Genomic DNA, 22,204 nt, shown 5'->3' on the forward strand with positions numbered 1-22,204 from the left:
TCTGCCAATTTTAAAATTAATGTTTGGATAAAGGTGATGGGAATTTAGATTTCTGATGCCTTCAGATTTCTCCTACTTTCATTTAGGGTGTTGTCATTTCTAGTCCCTGCTCTGAGTGAAATATTCAGGCTGTGTATATTAGGCCTGAATATAATTTCTGGCAAAATGTTCTAATTAGGGGATCCCTGGGTGGTGCAGCGGTTTGGCGCCTGCCTTTGGCCTGGGGCGCGATCCTGGAGACCCGGGATCGAATCCCACATCGGGCTCCCGGTGCATGGAGCCTGCTTCTCCCTCTGCCTGTGTCTCTGCCTCTCTCTCTCTGTGTGTGACTATCATAAATAAATAAAAATTTAAAAAAATTAAAAAACAAAAACAAAAAAAACCAAAATGTTCTAATTAAACAACTAGGATGATTCGTGGAATTCTCATTAGAACAAGATAATACCGCATCTTGAGCTTAAGCTTGCACCTGTGCAAGCTGGCAAGGTGACCACAAGTCCCTGGATACCCTACTGAACACAGAAGGACGTGTGGTGGATGGTTTCATTTTGAAATACACTAAAAAAATTCCCTATGATTCAGACCTATAGATACTTCCAATCTTAGTAATATCCATGTATAGAAATCTCTGCAGTGTCTCAAAAGTGTAAGCTCTTACGAAGTTGCACGTCTTTGGATCTGTTCTCATTTCTGTTGGTTATAGTTGCATCCAGAAGAGGAAATCTGACTGAAAAGGTCCAAGTGTCTCCAGGGCATATTAAAAGCTGCCTGCGATGGGATCCTCTAAACATAATTTCTTAAAAGCATATATTGATTTTTTAAAATAAAGGAGCAAAGAAATGACTGAATGAAAGGAAAGGAAGAAAACCAGGAGAGTTGGATTTGGAAATTAAAACTGCTACCTAAAAGCATGTAGAGAGGGCAATATATTTAATTTTTACTTATTAAAACTTCATTTTTATCAATGCACAGCTCTACGTTTATAGTTTGTCTATTTAAAAGCTACTTATAAAAACATGGTCTGAAAATCTATAGGTTTACCTGATGGGTTTTTTTTTAATGTCATTTTTATAAGGAATAATTTACTTAATTTTGGTATTTAAAATACCTTATGTGGTACTACAGGAACAGCTACAATTACACTTCTAAATAATACTTGCTTTCCATGATTGATATTTCAAGAACATTCTTCATGAGAAAAAAAGGAGACTTTAGCTAGCAAGATAGGTTCTCAATATTTTCCTTCTTTCTTTCCAAATATTTTCAGAGTGGATATGTCACTTTTCAAACATGGCAAATATAATATTTACAGCAAAACGATGGATTTCCATAGATGGCAGGAATGAGCTAATATGATCTTAGAATACACTTTTGCATGGGATGGAATCTTACTCAAATCAGCTCAAGAAAATGCAGTGCATTAAGTAGACAGTGACTTAATGGACCTCCAAGAGGAAGTTAAACCACCAGACGGGAGGGGGACAGGAACCAGGCATCCCTCGGGGCCTCAGCAGCACACACTCATGGTATCTGAATCTCATGGTTCACCATTAATATGAGACCATGAGTCTGTGTGACACAGTCCAGCCCATCCTCAGGCCAGATGTATCCTTGAGCAAATCTGACTAGTTGGCAATATGAGAACATATTTTCTTACAAATTATGTGGAAGGGGAAAGAATATATGGCATATATAATATAATCACTAAACTAATTAAAACTTGGATCACGCAAAGACAAAAGTTATCATTTGCTTGAAGTGTAGCTCCGAAATTTGTGTCAATGTTCGAATTAATCTCCTTAAAAAATCAAAGCCTGACACTGACATTCTTTTTTTAAAAGAAAAAAAAAAAAGGAATTTCACTAATACAATTCAGAAGTCTCTAATATATTTCAGCTCCAAATTAGTTTGAGCACCATTATCATAAAACAGTTACCAGAAAACACTTAAAGTGCTTCTACGAATGTGTATGTGAGAGTAACTGTTTGAAATAATTACTCCTTTGGACTTACTGTATAAATCACTGCCTATACTTCTTTAGCACTTAATATAATCTTAATGCATGCCAAGTAATTCCAACTAATAAATGTATAAATAAAATACCAAATCAGACCAGTAAAGTCTACCGAACACTTTACTTTTCACTAATAGGAGTAAATGTGTTTCGAAAAATCCCTGTGACGCCTAATTTTGCAACTGTGATTCTCAGCAATTGTTCCAGTCCTGGATATTGTTAAAACTCTAATAATAACTGTAATGAGGAAGAAATAATCAGCATACATAATGGAGTATTAGCATCTCAACTTCCAACATCTGAGCCACAAGCGGAGCCTCTGCTTGTTTTTTCACTTAGGTTATCATTTCTCAGACCGGCTCACACGGCTTCCTTTCTTCCTTTCTTCTATGCATAAACATTACTCTTAGCAGTCATTTAAGACTTCAGCTAACATCTGTGGTCTTTCTCCACCTTTACCCCCTTAGCTCTGTCCATCAGTGGAGCCACAGTAACCTATAAGGACGTTTCTCCCTGGCTTAAGTGCTTGAACAGCATTTCCCAGCCTGCAGTTTAAATCTGAAGCGCTCTTGCATCCCAAGAGTGCCAATTCCTTCCTGTCTGGCCCATTCTTCCCTTCCCAGATTTTCTCTTCCTGTTCTCAGCCTTACAACTGACACTTTGGTAACATGAAAATACTTGTCCCTCCCAACCAGCTAAACCGTCCAGGCCTTTACTTATGCTTTTTCCTCCACTGGAATATATATACCCCCATCCCTTTTTTTACCTACCTAGTTTCTGCTCTCCCATAAAGACTCAACTCCAGATTCCCTAATGCTAAGAACAGTCCTGGAGGCTGCCAAACTAGGCTAAAAATTTCCTTGTCCCACTGTGTGATGCCAAGGTGCGTGAACATACCTCAGTTACAGTATCTATGATATTTTCTTTTTTTTTTAAAAGATTTTATTTATTTTATTGATTGATTGATGAGAGACCCAGAGAGAGAGAGAGAGAGAGAGAGAGAGGCAGATACATGGTCAGAGGGAGAAGCAGGCTCCTCACAGGGAGCCAGATGCAGGACTCAATCCCAGGACCCCAAGGTCATGCCCTGAGCCAAAGGCACCCCACAGGGAGCTTACTTCTCCCTCTGCCTGGGTCTCTGCATCTCTCTCTCTCTGGGTCTCTCATGAATAAATAAATACATAAAATCATCAAAATTAAAAAAAAAAAGATCAGTTAGTGGGGTCTACGTCCCATAAATTATAAGCTGGTTCCCTGTCACACTACCCATAGCTAGGAGGGACTCAGATCTGTTGAAGGGAATGGAGCTTCTGACACAGTTATCAGTTAACACCTTTTCTGACAACAAAACAAGCCATTTCATAGGGAATTTGAAATTCCAACAGAAGTCAGGAAACTTACAGATTGATTATTTAACAAATTTGCAGCTGCTTGGGGAAAGCGAATTTAATCCTTAAACTTTTCTTACTAGGTTGCCACAAAAAAAGTCTGTGCTTAGATGTAGTCCGAGAGCATTTTCTTGGCAAGCTGGCTCACGGCCTGGAACCATGTCAACGCTTTGCCTAAAGCCAGACAGTGATTGTTCAAGTAGCAGACACGCTGATGGATCTTCCCGCGTGACCAAAATGACACATCTTCCACATTAGAATCCTGCAATCATGACTGTTACAGATAATGGGATTTGGTTCAATTACCCAAACCAAACAGCACATTTCTGTTGTTCTATATCCTCAATTCCTCATTATTTTACATTTTTAAGTATAGTAAGAATATAAATAGAAACTTTAACAACGTTCTACCAATGCAAAGACTTATATATGCAAAATAAATAAAAAAGATAGATCACTGTACTCATTGATTATAATAGAAAAAAAATTCCGTGTCCTGAATTACCTGCATGTCTCAGGTAACAGGGACTTAGAGTTAAGCACATCTGAATTGTCCAGATAATCACTGCAGCTCCACATTTTACTGCACTAATAGAAGAATGGCCTAAGGACAATTCTTAGATGAGGAAAATGGAGATGAAACCTAAGAAATGAGGTAAAATTCTACTTTCTTCTTAACGATAGAATGAGAATTATTTATAATCTCTGCACACCCTATGGCTACCTTAAGAGGGCTCCCAACAGAAGATCACTGTTTTGCAATTCAATACTCAGCTTTTCGGAGTATTAGAATTACTCAAAAGGGGGTGTCTCAAAATTAACCACAGAGAATCAAACATTACAAAACATGCCCTCTACGTATTTTCTCATTCTCTCCATCAAGTGTGTGGTTGTTCATACCTTCTCTACATCGTTTGCAAAACCCAATAGAAAAGTTCCTTACTTGGTATTATGTGTATCAATGGTATGGAAGAGTTCATGTAATTCTTCTCCACTCAGAACACCATCTGCAAAGTATGCTTTGAATTCTTCAAAGGACAATTTTCCATCATCTGAAATGGTAGGAAAAGAGAAGAGAAGCAAATAATTTCAAATTTGTATTTTGACAAAAGTTTAAAAACTGCCCAAGTGCTTATGCAGGTTTACCTGTGTATGGATATACATTTATTTAAAAAGAAAGAATAATTCAAGGTGTTAAAAAGGAAAATAATTTAATATACCCCCATAGTACATAGACTTCAGATGTATACGCCCTTATGGACTAGGCCTACATGGTTTTAAGTATGTTTGGGAACATTTATTTCTAAGGCAAACATTTAACAAGCCATTTAACTAAACAGGCCAAAGAGATATCCACCCAACCAAATAGAGCCTAAAAGTCAATTATTTAGACATTTTAGGTCCTCATATACAGGACCCGGCAGCTTGCAGAATAAGCAGTAGTTTTTAATAAGTGTATATTGACTGAATGAAGGTGAACATTTAGATTTTAGAATTATTACAATCCAATAAGCCGTCTTCATCCCTTCACTATTCAAGCAAATGAACACTTTTTAAAGACAAACACATTTTACTTATTGTGGGACACAAAAGTGAATGACCATCAAATCAGGGAGTCTAATAAAAAGAGCTAAGAGGTGTAGACATAAGCACAGGTATGTTACACAGTAACACACGGTAAGTGCAATAAGAGATACACTTTGGAATGTAGGGGGGTTAGGGCAATCAAAGATCCCACTATTTGGGGGCATGAGGAGTTTAGGAACTTTTGCACCTGACTTTCTACTACAGGTAAATCTGAATAAGCAGAGATGGAAGAAACACATTAGTAACAGATGAAATTAAAAGACCTTTCAAGATACAGAAGCAGAGAATTTAAGGGTCTTGATGGACATGTAGGAAAAGGAAAGCATCCTTCTTTCTGTGCAAGAAGCTGGTCTGCCGGTTGTCTCAGGTAAGTGGCTAGATGACTTAAGTGGTGGGATGATACTCTCCACTTACAAAGAGGCAACAACAACAACAACAAAAAGAGGCAGCAGAGGACTAGGAGGAAGGAAGTTAGGGTCACCAAACTCCTATTGTGTGTTCCTACTAACAACACCATACTGAACAAAGTAGAATTTGTCTTTGAGTTAAAGCTGATAAGATTTAATAGGATTGGATCTTCAAGATCCATTTGGGGCTTCTTTTTTTTTTTTTATGCCTCAAAAGATGGTCCCCAGACCATCCATTGTTCAGTTAAAATGCAAATTCCTGGGCCCTACCAGCAAATCCCAATCTCACAGAGGGCATGGAGCAGTGGGGTAGTCAAGAAATCTGGATTTTTTGAGATTCCTTCTCACATTAATAATTAACGGAAGGACTCAATAGACCTCATCACTGAATGACCTACTTTTTCAGATAGGGATTTAAAGGCTGTAACATTTTCAAAAAATCTGTATTTGCAAAATATAAATATAAAGACCCCTGAGAGTTTTTAAATTGCATATGATTTTAGTTTTTGACTGTATAGGTCAATCAGTCAATCTTCCAGTTAATTCTTGCCAAATGCTAACAGAGCAGACTTAGCATTAGAGATCACAACAAGCCTGATCTGGAGTTCCTCACTCCCAGAGGCCTCCTGGACTGGATGACCTCAGTCTGGCTCAGCCATTCAAAGACCACAGCAACCCAATGCAAAATGAAGCTGAATCCACCAGGCCCATCTATTGTCTAATTTTGTATTTCTGCTTTTGGATGGGCTCTTTTAGTGTCATGTCTCAAATGACTATTTTTAACTCTGGCTTCATGTAACTGATGTTCCAGACTAGACATAGTTTTAGTATCTCCGCTGTGTACCTCCTTACTTTGACAAAGAAAATATATCACCAGGTTGGGGAATTGGACACAAACCACATCTAGGTATGGGGAGGAGGAAAGAAGGAAGAGGGAAGGAGGGAGGGAAAAAGATAGAAATCAACCCACTCTTTCCAACTCTGCTATGGAAATGTGTAACAAATGGGATACATACATATTCATGGTGGAATGTTCCCTTGGTGAGTATTTAATGGTTTTCAGGTAGGCTGAACCAGGCTATCATAGAATTTAACCTGCCTGTGCACTTTGTGGCAGGGTGAGCCTCTGGAAAACTACTTTACAATCAGCAGAAATAAGTAAGCTCAAGTGATAACGTAAATACTATCAAAAGCATCGAACAAGTGCTCTGATGATTCTATGAGGGCGAAAAGCGTTTTTACTTTGTAATTCTTATTAGAAAGAAATATAAAAAGAAAAAAAAAGGAAGCATTCAATTATAGTCCTGAAGGGTGGAAATTATATTTTTAAAGCCTGTTTTTACCACATCCAAGATTCCTGGAAGTCCTAAATTTGGGCTACCATACTTTTAAATAAGCAATTGTAAAGAATTACTTCAGAATATTTCTAGACTAGTACCTTAATGTCAAACAAAAGTATTACAGTATTTTTTGAAGGAAAAGGAGGCAAAATACTCCTTTCTAGTGGGGTTCTGCATTAACAAAGCAATCTCAATTTTTTATTAAAATTGTTTTTTTCTATTTCAATTTTCCTGCTGGTCTTCTCTTTAGAAATGGAATACAATTAAACCTTGATTTATACTGGTTTGGCCTACAGATTAGCCAAATCCTGTGAGATCTGATATACTATGATAATAAATCTTTTTTTCCCCCCAGGATTTTATTTAAATTCAAGTTAGTTGTATGTAGTATACTATTAGTTTCAGGGGTAGAATTTTGTGATGCATCAGTTGCATATAAACACCCAGTGCTCCTTACAAGTGCCCTCCTTAATGCCCGTCGCTCATTTACCCCATTCCCCCACCCACCTCCCCTCCCTAGGATAATAAATATTAACCTTTACCACCAAAGGGTACAAGTTTTTCAGTTTTTTTATCCGACTTACATGCTCTGCCTGAGTTTATCCTGAGCATACCTGGCCCCTCCTCTGCTATTTTTAAAGTATTCTGGTCTTATATTCTATATCCGATTAATTTTTGAGATTGAGGTAGCAGAGAGAAGTTGCTTAGAAAAGCCTTAGAACAAAGAGAATCTTGAGCTTTTAACATGGATTTGCCGTTTGTCGGTAGTATAGCACTTTCATCCATTCTCTCATCAAATTTTTGCTCAGCTCCTACTAGGTTCCAACACCGTTTTGTGCTAAGGATGATGGCAGGCAACCTCGGAAGGAATTTATATTTATGACGGAGGATACAGCAAATGAGCAAACAAATACCATATGATAAGGGCAATTCTAGGAGACACAGTATGATGTGGGACCATGTAGAAAAGAAAACTAACCCAGATGTAAGTATATAGGGAAGGCTTCCCAGGAAAAAGTGACATTTCAGCTGAGATACAAGTGACAAATAGGGGTTAATGGGGAAAGAACTGTAAAGGGTAAGAGTATTCCAGGTCAAGGAAATGCCAACCACAAAGCCAGGAGGCAAGAAATAATATAGTTGGGGAATTGAAAAGAAAAATCAGTAAACCAAGTCAAAGAATATATGCTAGAGGAGAATGATAGTTACCAGGGGCTGGGACGGGGGAAATTGGAAGATGTTCATCAGGGGTACTAAGTTTCAGTTATTCAAGGTGAGTAAATTCTGGAAATCTAAAGTACACCAATGTGACTACAGTTAACCATATTGTAATGTATACTGGAATTTTCCTGAAAGGGTAGATATTAAGTATTTTTACCATAAAATAAAAGAGTCATTGTGTGAGGTGATGAATAGGTTAAGTAACTTTATTATACTGAATATTTCACAATACATGTGTATACAAAATTAGCAAACTGTATACATTAAATATACACAATCTTAAAGTGTCAACAAAGCTGGGAGAAAAGACTACATGCTGGGTGGGAAGAAAGGCAAGCCAGAGAGTTAGATACATAGAGTCAATGCCATGAAAAACCATACAAATCTGGTAAAAACTTCTGAATTTACCCCAAGAGGAGCCATTGTCCTATTAGGAAGCTTACTGTGGGTGAGTAGAGTGGGGTGGACAGGTGTGGCACCAGAAGAGAAGACACATTAGAGTTCACTGTAGTAATTAGGGAAAGAATCAATGGTGGCTTAAACTTTGGTGGTGACAGTAAGAACACAAGATACGTGGCCAGATTTATCATCTGTCTCAGAAACAGAATCAATAGGAACTGGTGATCAGTTAGAGGTGATGGATGAGAGGGAACAATAAGTCAAAAATGATACCCATCCGGGACGCTTCGGTGGCTCAGCAGGGCATGATCCCAGGGTCTGGGATGGAGTCCCACATTAAGCTCCTTACAAGGAGCCTGCTTCTTCCTCTTCCTGTGTCTCTGCCTCTCTCTGTGTCTCTCATGAGTAAATAAATAAAATCTTTTTTAAAAATGATACCCATACATACATACAATGGATATTACTCAGCCATCAGAAAGGATGACTACCTACCATTTACACTGACATGGATGGAACTGGAGGGTATTATGCTGGGTGAAGTAAGTCAATTGGAGGACAATCATCATATGGTTTCACTCATATGTGGAATATAAGAAATAGTGAAAGGGACCATAAGGGAAAGGGAAACTGAGTGGGGAAAAATTAGAAAGAAGACAAACCAAGACAGACTCCTAACTCTGGGAAACAAAGGGTTGTGGAAGTGGAGGTGAGTGGGGGGATGGGGTAACTGGGTGATGGGCATTAAGGAGAGCACATGATGTGAAGAGCACTGGGTGTTATATGTTAGCAAATTGAATTTAAATTAAAAAGAAATGATACCCCTCTAAGACTGAGTAATCGGATGGATGACATCTCCATTCATTGCAATAGAGAACACATGGCAAAAAGCATGGGGTGGAGTACAGTGCTTAGGTCTATAGAAATTGGATGTACCTATGGAGTAAGTAGATGCATCTAGAAAGCAGGAGCATCATGGTCGTATAGAAAAGGAGAAGGAGAGAGGAAGAGGGAGAAAGGGAGAGAGAAAGAGGAAGAGGGAGAGGTACTTCTGCATTACCAATATATACTAATTGAGGTCCTAGAAGTGAGTTCATTCTCCCAGAAGAATGCCTACAGTGAGAAAGAAAAGGTCCCAGAATAGACTTTGGAAATGCCAACTAAATCCTTTAAGTTTCAGATTTTATAAATGCTTGGCTGTTGCAAGGATTGAGAGGCTGTACAGAAAACACCTGGCACAGTACCTAGCACAGAGTAAGAGTTCAACAAAGGTTGTTATAGTCTTTGGATGGATTTACTTGTTCAGTCTTGCTCGGTCATGACCGTTATGCATGAATTCGTTCCTATCTTGCTCTTTTTCTTAAAAAGTACTTATTGAGTGCATACAGAATAATGGGTATTTGATATGTTTATTGAAAAATAGAAATTTTAATTTATTTTCTTAGGTAATAAGGGTTTAACATAGTCTAAAACTTTGGGCAGCCCGGGTGGCTCAGCGGTTTAGCGCCGCCTTCAGCCCAGGGCCTGCGTCGGGCTCCCTGCATGGAGCCTGCTTCTCCCTCTGCCTGTGTCTCTGCCTCTCTCTCTCTCTCTCTCTCTCTCTCTCTGTGTGTGTGTGTGTGTGTGTGTGTCTCTCATGAATAAATAAATGAAGTCTTTTAAAAAAATAAAACTGGAGCTTCTTTGAAAAAAAAGAGTCTCTTTAAACACTCAATTTTTCCTTCAAATGTCGTTTTCACAAATATGCCAACAATGAGCACCGATCCCAGCATTTTCCCTCCTACTATCATAATTTTAATCTAGTTTTTGTGATCATTTAAAGGATTATTCTTTGGACGCACCTGGCTGGCTCAGTTGGTTAAGCGTCTGACTCTTGATTTGGGCTCAGGTCATGATCTCAGGTCATGCGTTCTCACTGGGTGTGGAGCCTGCTTAAGATTCTCTCACTCCTCCCTCTGTCCCCCTGCCCTGCTGGTGTGCACTCTCTAAAAAAAAATATTATTCTTTCAAAACACTGGATTTTCCTTCCTGTATTTAAGACTTTTGAGCACATAAAAAATCTTGCGGTTTATTAAGATTAAATATTGTGGTTTATTAAGATTAAAACACCAAAACATGATCATCTTCAAAAATAAATGTACAAAATGAACACCTGGAAAGCATTAGTGAGTTTAACACACAAAGAACAGCATATACTTTGCATAATATGCAAATTTTTAGAGGCAGAAATAAAAATAGCAACCTTGTTTCTAAAATGAAGTTCTTAAATTGCAAATCGAGAAAAATAATAATTAATATATTAACATTTAATTAAATGTAAATAGATTAAACATGTTCTATCAAATGTACCTATCACTTTGCACAAGTCATTTAATATCATTGTGCATTAACTTCCTTATCTCTACAAGCTTCTACCTGTTAAATGTCTAATGCCATATATTTGTTTTAAAACAAGTTATTAAAAAAATAAAAAATAAAACAAGTTATTGACAATCTATAAATGCAAATAAAATAGAAGTTCTTCTGATTTCAACTCTAATATGTAAAACCTTAGACATTACCACTCCTGTCCTTAGCAGAGCAAAAGGCTAAACAAATTAAAAATCAATGACTTTTCTCGGACTTATGAGAGAACTGAGGTTGCTGGACAAACCACTACCCAAAATTTGAGAAAAAGACAAAACCAGAGAATCATAGCCAAGATCTGCTTACACAGAGGAGAAGCTACTGGAGACACAAACTGATAGAAACACTTATAGAGTAATTTTGATGAATTGCTGGAGGCTGGGTACAGACTAACATGAGAGGGAGAAACTCCTGGGGGCTTCAGGCTTTAGGGAGCTTCCACACTTTCATGGGTTTTATCTCCAGGAACCGCATCATGGTTCTCATAGTGAGGAGACAAAAAAAGATGTAGCTTTTTTTTTTCACCATGTAGCTCTGGCACAGGGAAGAGCAAGAATAATCAATCAATAGACCCAGAGTGCTCATCATGACTGAAGTCTATTCTTCAGGGGCACAGATTTTATCAGAACTCTACCCCACTTGGGGGAAGGACATTTCTCTCACTGCAGTCCCCTCTAGGCTTCATATCAAATAAGTTGAAGGGAAGCTACGAAACACTTGTGAAGGTCACAGCCCAGAAATATAGGCCCACTAAAAGACTGAGATTTAATCATAAGATTATTGACACATCTGCTCCTCCATTCCTTACCATTACACCAACAGGGCTCCCATATAAACCCAGTGGATTCCAGCTGAAAGAGCTGTAAGACTCAGAATCTCTCTGAAGAGTACTTAGGGAAGCCCAGGTCAACAGGGGAGACAAAAAGACAAGAGGAATTTGAAGGCTTTAGCACCTACAGCTAGAGCAAACATTAAACACTGCCCAACTCCTACCAGATAATTATATCTCAAGCTAGAAACCTAGTAATCTCATTTCCTATTACCTGATACATGATGATCAGCTTTCACAAAAATATTACAAGGAATGAGAAAATGCAAGAAAAAGCACGGTCTGAAGAAACAGAGCAAGAATCCGAACCAGACTCAGATCTGACACAGATATTGGAATTATCAAACAAGAAATTCTAACTACGATTAGCAGGTTAAGGGGTCTAATGGGAATAAAGAGAAGAGATGGGTAATGTAAACAAAGAGATGGGAATTCTAAAAAAAAAAAAAATCAAAAGAAAATGCTAGAAATCAAAAACACAGAAACAAAGAATGCCTTTGATGGTCTCATCAATATAGCTGAGAAAAAAATCAGTAAGCTTAAAAAAAAACAAGAACCTGAACAGAACATCTAAGAACTCTAAGAGATTTCAAAAGGTGTTACATAAACAACTGATGAAGAAGAAAAGATAGTACAGAGCAGAAGAAATATCTGAAATAATAATAACTAAGAATTTTCCAAAGTTAATTACAGAAACAAAATACATATCCAGGAAGCTCAGAGAGCACCAAACAGGCTACGTTCCTGCCCTGACATCCCCCCTACTCTGACCCAAACAACCCTAACACGTAGGCATATCATATTCAAACTACATAATATCAAAGACAAAGAGAAAATTTAGAAAGACGTAGAAAAAATTAATCTATAGTCTATATAGGATCAAGAATACAAATTAAAATTACAGGAAACTTCTCATGAGAAACCATGCGAGCAGAAAGAGTGTGGAATGAAATAGTTAAAATGTTGGAAAAAACGTCCCATAATCTAGAATTTTATATACAGTGAAATTATTGTTCAAAAGTGAAGCCGAGGGCAGCCTCAGTGGCTGGGAAGTTTAGCACAGCTTGCAGCCCGGGGTGTGATCCTGGAGACCCGGGATCGAGTCCCACGTCGGGCTCCCTGCATGGAGCCTGCTTCTCCTCCCTCTGCCTGTGTCTCGGCCTCTCTCTCTCTCTCTCTCTCTGAATAAATAAATAAAATCTTAAAAAAAAAAAACAACCCAGAAATGAAGCCGAAATAAAGACCTCAGATGAACAAAACTGAAGAGATTCAGTGCCAGCAGAACTTCTCTACAAGAAATGTTAAAAAAAAAAAAAAAAAAAAAGTTCTTAGGGTGAAGGAAAATGATTTAGGTCAGGAACTCAGATCAATATAATGAGGAGTGTCAGAGAAAGAATAAATGAAAATAAAATATTTTGTTTTCCTTATTCTGAATTAATCTAAGAGATAAATGTATAAAGTAATAATACTAACAGCATATTAGTAATTAATAGTATTTTGATATGTGAAATAAATTATATCAATTCATAAGGAACAGAAGACCTTGGAAATATTCCAAGGTACCTGTATTACCCATGAAGTTGTATAGTGTTATTTTAAGATTGATTTACATTAGTAAAAAATAAATATTGCAAGGTCAGATTGGTGGAAAATACAGAAACAACTAAAAACTTTTTTGATTCTCTAAGAGAAGACATTATATACAAAATGCTGTTTAAAACCTGATAAGGCAGAAAAAGAAGAGAAAAAAAAAGAACCAGGGGAACTAATAGAAAATAAATATAAACATAGTAGATATTAATCCAAAAATAACAATAATCAATTTTAATGTGAATGATCTAAGTACACCAATTAAAGGGCAGAGATTGTTAGGGTGGGGAAAAAAAAAACAAGAGCCAACTACATGTTGTCTACAAGAAACCCACTTTAGATCTAAAGACTCATATAGGCTAAATCTATGCAGATGGAGAAAGACATATCATAAGAGTGCTGAACAAAAGGAAGCTGAAGTAGCTATATTAATTTCAGTCAAAGTAGACTTCAAGAAAAATTATCAACAATCAAAAGGGGAATTACTTAAGTATAAAGGGGTCAATTCCCCCAGGAGACAACAATTCTAAGTGGGTATGTGCCTAAAACAACATCAAAATACATGAGGCTGAAGACAAAAATAGACAAATCCACAATAATAGTTGGAGACTCTAAACCCCCCTGAATCTAGACACAGACTCTACACTTTTTGAGATAAGAAAAATTAACTCAAAATGGATCACAGACCTAAATGTAAATGCAAAATAAGAGAAACCTTGGATCAGGTGATGAGTTTTTAAAACATTCTTTTTTTTTTTTTTTTAATTTATTTATTTATGATAGTCACAGAGAGAGAGAGAGAGGCAGAGACACAGGCTGAGGAAGAAGCAGGCTCCATGCACCGGGAGCCTGATGTGGGATTCGATCCCGGGTCTCCAGGATCGCGCCCTGGGCCAAAAAAGGCAGGCGCCAAACCGTTGCGCCACCCAGGGATCCCCAGGTGATGAGTTTTTAGATACAATACTGAAAGTACAAAAAAACAAACAAAAAAAACACTGAAAGTACAACATGAAAGAAAAAAATGATAAATTGGACTTTGTTAGAATTTTAAAATTTCTTTCAAGAGAATGAAAGACAAGCCACAGGCTGAGAAAATATCTGCAAAACACATTTAAATAACGACTTGCATCTATAACATACAAAAAACACTTAATATAGCAAAAAAAAAATAGCAATGAGTAGGCAAAAAAGCCAATTAAAAAGTGGGCAAACACATGAACAGACACAAAACCAATGAAAATATACATGCAGCAAATAAGCATTTAAAATATTATCAATATTGATTATCATAGGGAATTAATCATTTAAATAGTAATGAGATACTACTACATACCCTTTAGAATGGCTTCCCTCCAAAAAAAAAAAAAAAAAGAAAAAGAAAAAAACAAACAGAAAAAAACAGCAGCACCAATTCCTGGCTCGGATACAGGGCAACAGGAACATTAATTCATTGTTAGTAGGACAGCAAAATGTTGCAGCCACTTTGGCAGCTATTTTGGCATTTTCTTATGTAGCAACCATGCTCCTAGGTATTTACCCAACTGCTTAACAACTTAGGTCCATACAAAAATTGCATGTGAATGTTTACAACAGTTTTATTCATAATCACTAAAAGTTGGAAGTAATTAAATGTCTTTCAACAGGTGCATGGATAAAATAATCTTAGTACATACACAGAATGGAATATTACTTAGCGATTTTTAGAAAGTGAGCTATCAAGCCAAAGAAAGTCATGGATGAATTTTGTCAATCTAAAAAGGCTATATACTGTATGATTCCAATTTTATGACATTCTGGAAAAGACAAATTTGTAAAAATAGCAACAAGGTCATTAGTGGTCAGGAGTTCAGGGCAATGAGGGTTGAAAGGACAAAAACAGGGGATATTTTAGGGTAGGGTGACTATTTTGCATGACATGGTATGACAGTAATATGGCATTATGCATTTGTTGAAACCCACAAACTTTACAGCACAAAGAACAACAAACTTTAATGTGTGCCAATTCTTAAAAAATCATTTAGGAGTTCAGGGGATTCCAGGCCGGAATGCAGAATGTGACAAAATAATTTAAATATATTAGAAATGTATGAAACGACTTCACTGAAGGTAATGAGGGAAAACAGTGTTGACCTAAGCAATTCTGGAAATGAATGGAGTCTATATAAAGACAAATAAGCTGTCCAGAAGCACTATAATATAGTTGATATAGTTGACAAAGTTGGGCGTACAAGTAAAACATCCTGAATAATACACATGCATACTAGGATTGAACAGTTATGCGAATGAACAGCTGACTGGGGGAGCCAGGTGTCTCACTGTTTGATAGGTTACTGATAAGCAAAGGGAGGAGGTGGTAATGGTTTAAAGTTTGAGACAGCACTATGAACTCATGTTTAAATTAATATAGACACATACGAGTACATGCAGAAATATGTAGAGATATGCATACACTTGGGCTAGTATACACATATATATTTCCTTGCTCCATCAGCCGAGAGAGCTGAGAAGCAACAATGACACACCAGTAAAAATGAGCACATCTACCACCCACATTGTTGTTTTTAATATCATTCTCTAGTAAGAACAAAAATCAAAGATCCTTGGAGAAGTGACTGATTGTCATATTGCGACAGGAATTACAAAAGATGAGCCTCAAGCATCTGAAGGGCTGGAGAGTAAGGAATTATTAAAGAAACCGAAAAAAAAAAAAAAAAAAGAAACCGTAATTATGAGGGTAGGACAAAGGCACACAGGAGTCTACTGAAAGAGCTCCCGATGATCAAAGTGGGACAATTTGAACAATAAAATATATTGAGTAGTCCCAGATTCATCACAGAATAAATACCCATGTGTCCATAGTGTTATAAACAAATACTGAATAAATAAATACATCTATAAAGAGAAAATAGACAAATCTCCCATGCAGAAGAATTATAAATATTTCATGCACATACTCAGTCCTCAAGGAAGTGGAGCATAACTCCGCACTCCTTAGGCTTGGGCTGCCCCAAGTAACTTCCTCCCAAAGAATCAACGTTGCAAGTGAAGAAACCTGACAAACACTCCCTGAACCAAGGTATTGAGGCCAACACCAACAGTCATAATCATGTTGACAGTGTAAACCTTTGATATGATGTGATGGCACTTTTCCTCTGTGATCTTCCTCCCCCAAACACATAACCCCAGCCTAATCATGAGAAAAACATAAAAAAAAAATCCCAGTTGAGGGACACTTTATGAAACACCAGACACTAGTACTCCTTAAAACTGTCAAAATCATCAAAAACAAAGAAAGTCTGAGAAACTGAGCCCAAGGAGATACGATTACTAAACAAAATGTGCTGTCCTGCCACAGAAAAAAAAGACATTTAGTAAAAACTAAGGAAATCTAATTAAGAATGGAGTTCAGTCAATAATGTATCAATATTGGCTCATAAACTGTTAACACAAGTACCACACAAAGGTAAAATGTTAATAAGAGAAACTAGATATTAGGTGTATGGGAACTCCCTATAGTAACTTCATAGTTTTTCCATAAACATAAAACTGTTCAAAAATTAAAAATGAAAAAAAAGTAAAATAAAAAATGTATACAATAGAATATGAAAATTATATGGATTTAAATAATATGTTAAGAACTGATTTGCTATGTTATCAGCATGGTGAAGTCAATTATGTTTATTCACATTAGATCTCAAAATCTACCATATTAAACTCAACAATCAATTCAATGAATTTATTTTCTTAACCCCAAACAAGCTACTCTGGCTCTCTTGTTTTCTATAAATCATCTGGGAGAATGAAATGTGTTTTACGTATTGAAATGTGTTTTACGTATTGTTTATTGTTTTACGAAATATGCTCCATACAAGCAAAAATAAGCTGACCTGCTATTTTCCCAAGCATTTCTATTCTACATTTGATCAACTGTATTCATCACAACAATTTGATTAAGTAATTATATATTCTTACTTTTATTTCCAGGAGCAAAGAAAACTGAAATACAATAGGATTAAGTAATTCCAATGTGGTCCCTGAAAGCACATCTCCTGGAACTTATTTTTGGAAGCAGGTCATTAAAACTGCCATCAGTTTAAAATTGACAAAAGTGACCAAAACTCAGGTAGAAAACTGAATAATCCAGTCAAATGGTTAGCTCTTCACTGACTTGATAACCCAAGTATTTAGTATTTAGTATTTCCTTACCAGGAAAGCTTATTTCTTATATCAAAATAATTTTGTCACTTGGAATTGTGTTGGGAATATGAAAACACTGTCTTTATCCTGAATTAATGAGTGTATATTAATTTTTATGGCTAGAAAAATGTGCTTTTAATTTAGTAAAAAAAATACAGTCAACATATCTGTTTAGAATGGAGAAGACGTGGTATATATATTATATATGGAATAATACTCGGCCATCAAAAAATGAAATCTTGTCATTGCAATGGTGTGGATGGAACTAGACAGTGCTATGCTAGGCAAAATAAGTCAATCAGAGAAAGACAATTATCATATGGTTTCACTCATATGGGGAATTTAAGAAACAAAACGGATGAGAATAGAGGGAGGAAGAGAAAATAAGTCGACGTCAGAGAGGGAGATAAACTATTAAGAGACTCTTAACCACAGGAAGCAAACTGAGGGTTGCGGGAGGGGAGATGGGTGGGGAGATGGGGTAACTGGGTGATGAGCATTTAAGGAGGGCACTTGATGGAATGAGCACTGGGAGTTATATACAACTGACAAATTACTGAACTTACCTCTGAAACTAATAATATGTTAATTAATTGAATTTAAATCAAATAAAATAAAATTTTTAAAAAGATACCTATTTAATGTCACTTTCATAGAGAATTAACAATGTTGTTTAAGGAGAGACTGGGAGAAAGGCAACAAACACACACACACACACATACACTCAGCCTTTTGTAGAATGACCGATGAAAAAAACATTGTTGGAGGAACATTTAGTCATTTGTAGAGAAGGTGTATTCAAATTAGCGATGGAGGGAAGACCCCATTTGTAGGCAAATTTTACTGCAAAATGAAAATTAAAATATTTTAATAAAGTTGTTATATATAGAAGGAATACCACACATAATTGAATTGCTTTCTTTTCCCCTCCTTTATATCTTCATTTCCAGCAAATAATCCCTGCTTTTTTACCTTCCAAAAGAGGAATATCTGTCATTTTTGCCTAGTCAACACATCTACTTTCCTCTATTTTGGTAAAAACACTTTTTCATTTGACAAATCACCTGCCCTCTCTCTCCTTCTATGTATGTTAGGTGAGTCTTTATGCAACTCACACCACTCTGGGGGGCGGGGGTGTATGTAATCCAAACCTGGAAAAATCAGTTCATTTCATCCCCTGCTTATTGCTTCAAGAATGGGCATGTGACTGTAGTTGATCAGAGAAAATCCTGAGATTTTTGCTAAAATCATTCTACAGGAGGTAGATACAGGAGAATACAGGAGGTACTCTCTTTACTCCAGTTTGTTGAAGTGGTAGGATGCATTCCAGGAGCTGTCTTTGTCTCTCCTGGTAAGAAAGCCACTCAAAGTAAAACCACCCAGAGGAAAACCAAAACTGAGATGGAGAGAGAGGGAAGGGGGCAGGGAAAGAGTGATTCCTGAACACCTACATGTGACTACTTCTTCACACCTCCTGGGTATTTCAGTTAAAAGAGCCAGGGATCCCTGGGTGGCACAGCAGTTTAGCACCTGCCTTTGGCCCAGGGCGCGATCCTGGAGACCAGGGATTGAATCCCACGTTGGGCTCCCGGTGCATGGAGCCTGCTTCTCCCTCTGCCTGTGTCTCTGCCCCTCTCTCTGTGTGACTATCATAAATAAATAAAAATTTTTAAAAAAAAAGAGCCAGCAAACTTCCTGTTTTATTTTTTAAGGTTTTTATTTATTTATTTATTCACAAGAGACACACACCTAGAGAGGCAGAGGGAGAAGCAGGCTCTCCCTGCAGGGAGCCCAACCTGGGACTTGATCCTGAGTCTCCAGGATCACACCCTGGGCTGAAGGCAGGCGCTAACCGCTGAGCCACCGGGGCTGCCCAAACTTCCTATTTTATAATCTGAATTGGGTCTGTGGCACTTTGAACTGAACTGATCCTAATTATAAGTCAATTAGAGAAAAACAATTATCATATGGTTTCACTCATGTGGGGAATTTAAGAAACAAAACAGATGAGAATAGAGGGAGGGAGGGAAAAATAAAATAAGTCGTTTTTTTTTTTCTAGCTGTTCTTAATTTTCGTTCATCTTTAGACATTTAGAGCATTATCATTCCATAGGCTCACCTAGGCAACCCCAAGCCCAAAGAACTTTCCTCTGAACTCACATTAGTATATTTACCATTCAATTGGCTTAGTGATCCTTCTTGCATCACTGATGACACTGTTACTCGATTTTATCTGTTTTTAGAACTTTTTTTTTAAGATTTTATTTATGTATTTGACAAAGAGAGAAAGCGAGGAGCACGAGCAGGGGGGGAAGGGCAGAGGGAGAGGGAGACATGGACTCCCCACTAAGCAGGGAGCCTGGCTGGGGTCCATTCCAGGAGGCTGGGATCATGACTTGAGCCAAAGGCAGACTCAACCAACGGAGCCACCCAGGTGCCCCTGTTTATGACTTTTTTTTTAAATCAATAAGATGCTAAGATCCCAAAGGACAACATTATCCACTATCTCTTCCTTATCTCAAGTCCCAAGTCATTTAGACGTGACCAAGTTTTCTCCAAATCCTTGTGCAAACATCAAAAGGAGTTACTTTCATTAGACAAATACATGATTTGTCCTCGTAGCATAAGGCCTTTGTAAGGGCTCACAGTTTTCGGTCTGCTTTCATAATCCATCACAAGTAAAGAAATCATATCCTTAGGACCTATATGAAATGAGTGAAGGCAGAAGGGAACTGACAGGTTTTAAATAGTCACTATATGCTAAACAAAGTCCTTGGGACTTTACATATATTTTCCGTGCATTTTCCTCATAACACTGCTACTCATTAAAATTTTATTATGATTTTTTTTTTACTTTAAAAATTAGGAAATAGGTTTGTTTTTATTTTATTTTATTTTATTTATTTATTTTTTAGGAAACAGGTTTAGAGAGGTTCAGGAATTTGTCCGAGCACACACCCTGGTGAACATATACTGAAGTTTCTATGTTTTTAATCTTCATATTTCCACCACCTTCCAGGGTCCAGCAAATCAAGAGCACTCATAAAATATTAGGCAAATGAATGAATGAGCAAATGAGCGAACAAATGGTAGAGCCAAGATCAAAGGTTCCAAATTTCCGTTAAACTAACCTACAAGTAGGATCATTACCAAAACAATCCCATATATTTTTTTTGTCTTTTATTTTTAAATTACATTGACTCACTCAGCAGTATGCATGTGGAAACACTGATATTTCTACATTTCAACAGCATAACCCCACTAGAGAGGGGAGCCACAGTGCCTGAGGGTCCTGAGCAAAGTACAAGGGCTTTTACATTGGAAGAGAAGCTGGATATAAACTGTGTTTACTTGTTCTGTGACCTTAAACAAGTAATCCACGTCTCGGGTTACTTATTGATAAAATTGGGATAATGGTATTATCTTCCTCATAAGACTGTTCTGGAAATTAAATAAAATCATGCTTAGCAGAGCATCTGGCATATAGTAATCCTTTGGTAGGGTTATTTACAGTAATTACAGTAATATTTTCTTGAGTCTGAACCTATTTCCTCATGGTCACAGAGGTCTTAGTAAAGTACAAACTATTCTATTTTTAATAACCTAGGCAGGATTTTAGAATATTAAGGAGAAAGCCATGTCTCTTGTTAGCAGCAACAGATCATCCGTAGGCAAGCTCTCATAACTAAAAGTGACCCCAAAATTACAAAAAATAATTTTTAATATGTGAGACATTCACAACGTAGATAAGTCTCATTGCCCACCCAGTTTCCCCGAGCCAGAAACCAGAAATCTCACCCTCTTGTCCCCACCCATCACTATGTACCATTAACTACCTTCATCTTCAATACCTTCATAACATACATTTTTATTAATTACCAAGTCTTTGCTAATAATACATTCAAAAAATATAAAACTCAGTATCAAAAAAAATAAAAAATAAAAAATAAAAAAAAACTCAGTATCTTATCTCTGTTATCTCTACTGCCATGGACTTACTGAAGCTTTCAATAGCTCTAAAACTCAAGGATTTTGCAGTAGTCCAGATGCCAGATTACGGAGGCTTTAACTCGGGTAGAAATTTGGAAGTAGTGAGAAGTGATTCGATTTTGCAGGTGTTTTTCACTGTAGAGCCAAGAGGGCCACTAATGGGTTAGATGTGGAGTTACTGGAGAAGGAGCAGAATCAGGGAAGCCTCTGAAGCGTTTGGTTGGAGCACCTGTTGAGCAGTGATGCTGTTTCCGGAGTTGGGAAACACCTACTGACGCGGGGAGGCAGTTGGGATTAACGAGTGTGGTTTCAGGTGTGAGCATAGTAGGTATGCAGTATATATTTTTTTACAAACTGAGAAATTGTGTTCAGGAAGCAATTTCTATGCAATTTTTCAAATTCTGTGCCTTTGTACTCGTTTTTCTTTGACCCGGAATTACCTGTCCCCCACCTACCCTACACTTACTCAGATGAATTACACCTCAAGAGGAGGCTTACTCAGCACCCCAGGCACAATTAGAGCACCTTCCTCTAGGGCCCCAAAGCAATTCAGTCATGTTCACAGAATACTAACAAATAAATCAAGCATTATACTAAAGGTGTAGAGTGGCTGGCCTTCAAAGAGTGTCCAGGCTAATGCGGGGTTGGGAAACATACCCACAGACTAATCAGTACAATGTGATAAATGGTGGTACCATTTATGGTAACAAAATGCAATGGATTAGCCTCGGTTCTCCCACTCCTCCTCCATCTTCTATATGCAATGGAACTATAGATGAGGGGGGCGCCTGGGGGGCTCAGTCGGTTCACTGCCTTCAGCTCAGGTTCAGGTCATGATC

General features: G+C 37.3%; 1 protein-coding gene across 1 annotated transcript in view; it reads right to left on the reverse strand.

Annotated features, from left to right (window-relative positions):
* The window catches only part of NECAB1 (N-terminal EF-hand calcium binding protein 1), a 186,962-nt gene that overhangs the window by 148,831 nt on the left and 15,927 nt on the right, over nt 1–22,204 (reverse strand). The window contains exon 3 of the mRNA XM_041768387.1: nt 4,346–4,454. Coding sequence (XP_041624321.1) covers nt 4,346–4,454 — 109 coding nt within the window. The remainder of the gene's footprint in view (nt 1–4,345; nt 4,455–22,204) is intronic.

The sequence above is a fragment of the Vulpes lagopus genome, chromosome 9 (assembly GCF_018345385.1).
Source record: "Vulpes lagopus strain Blue_001 chromosome 9, ASM1834538v1, whole genome shotgun sequence".
Taxonomy (NCBI): domain Eukaryota; kingdom Metazoa; phylum Chordata; class Mammalia; order Carnivora; family Canidae; genus Vulpes; species Vulpes lagopus.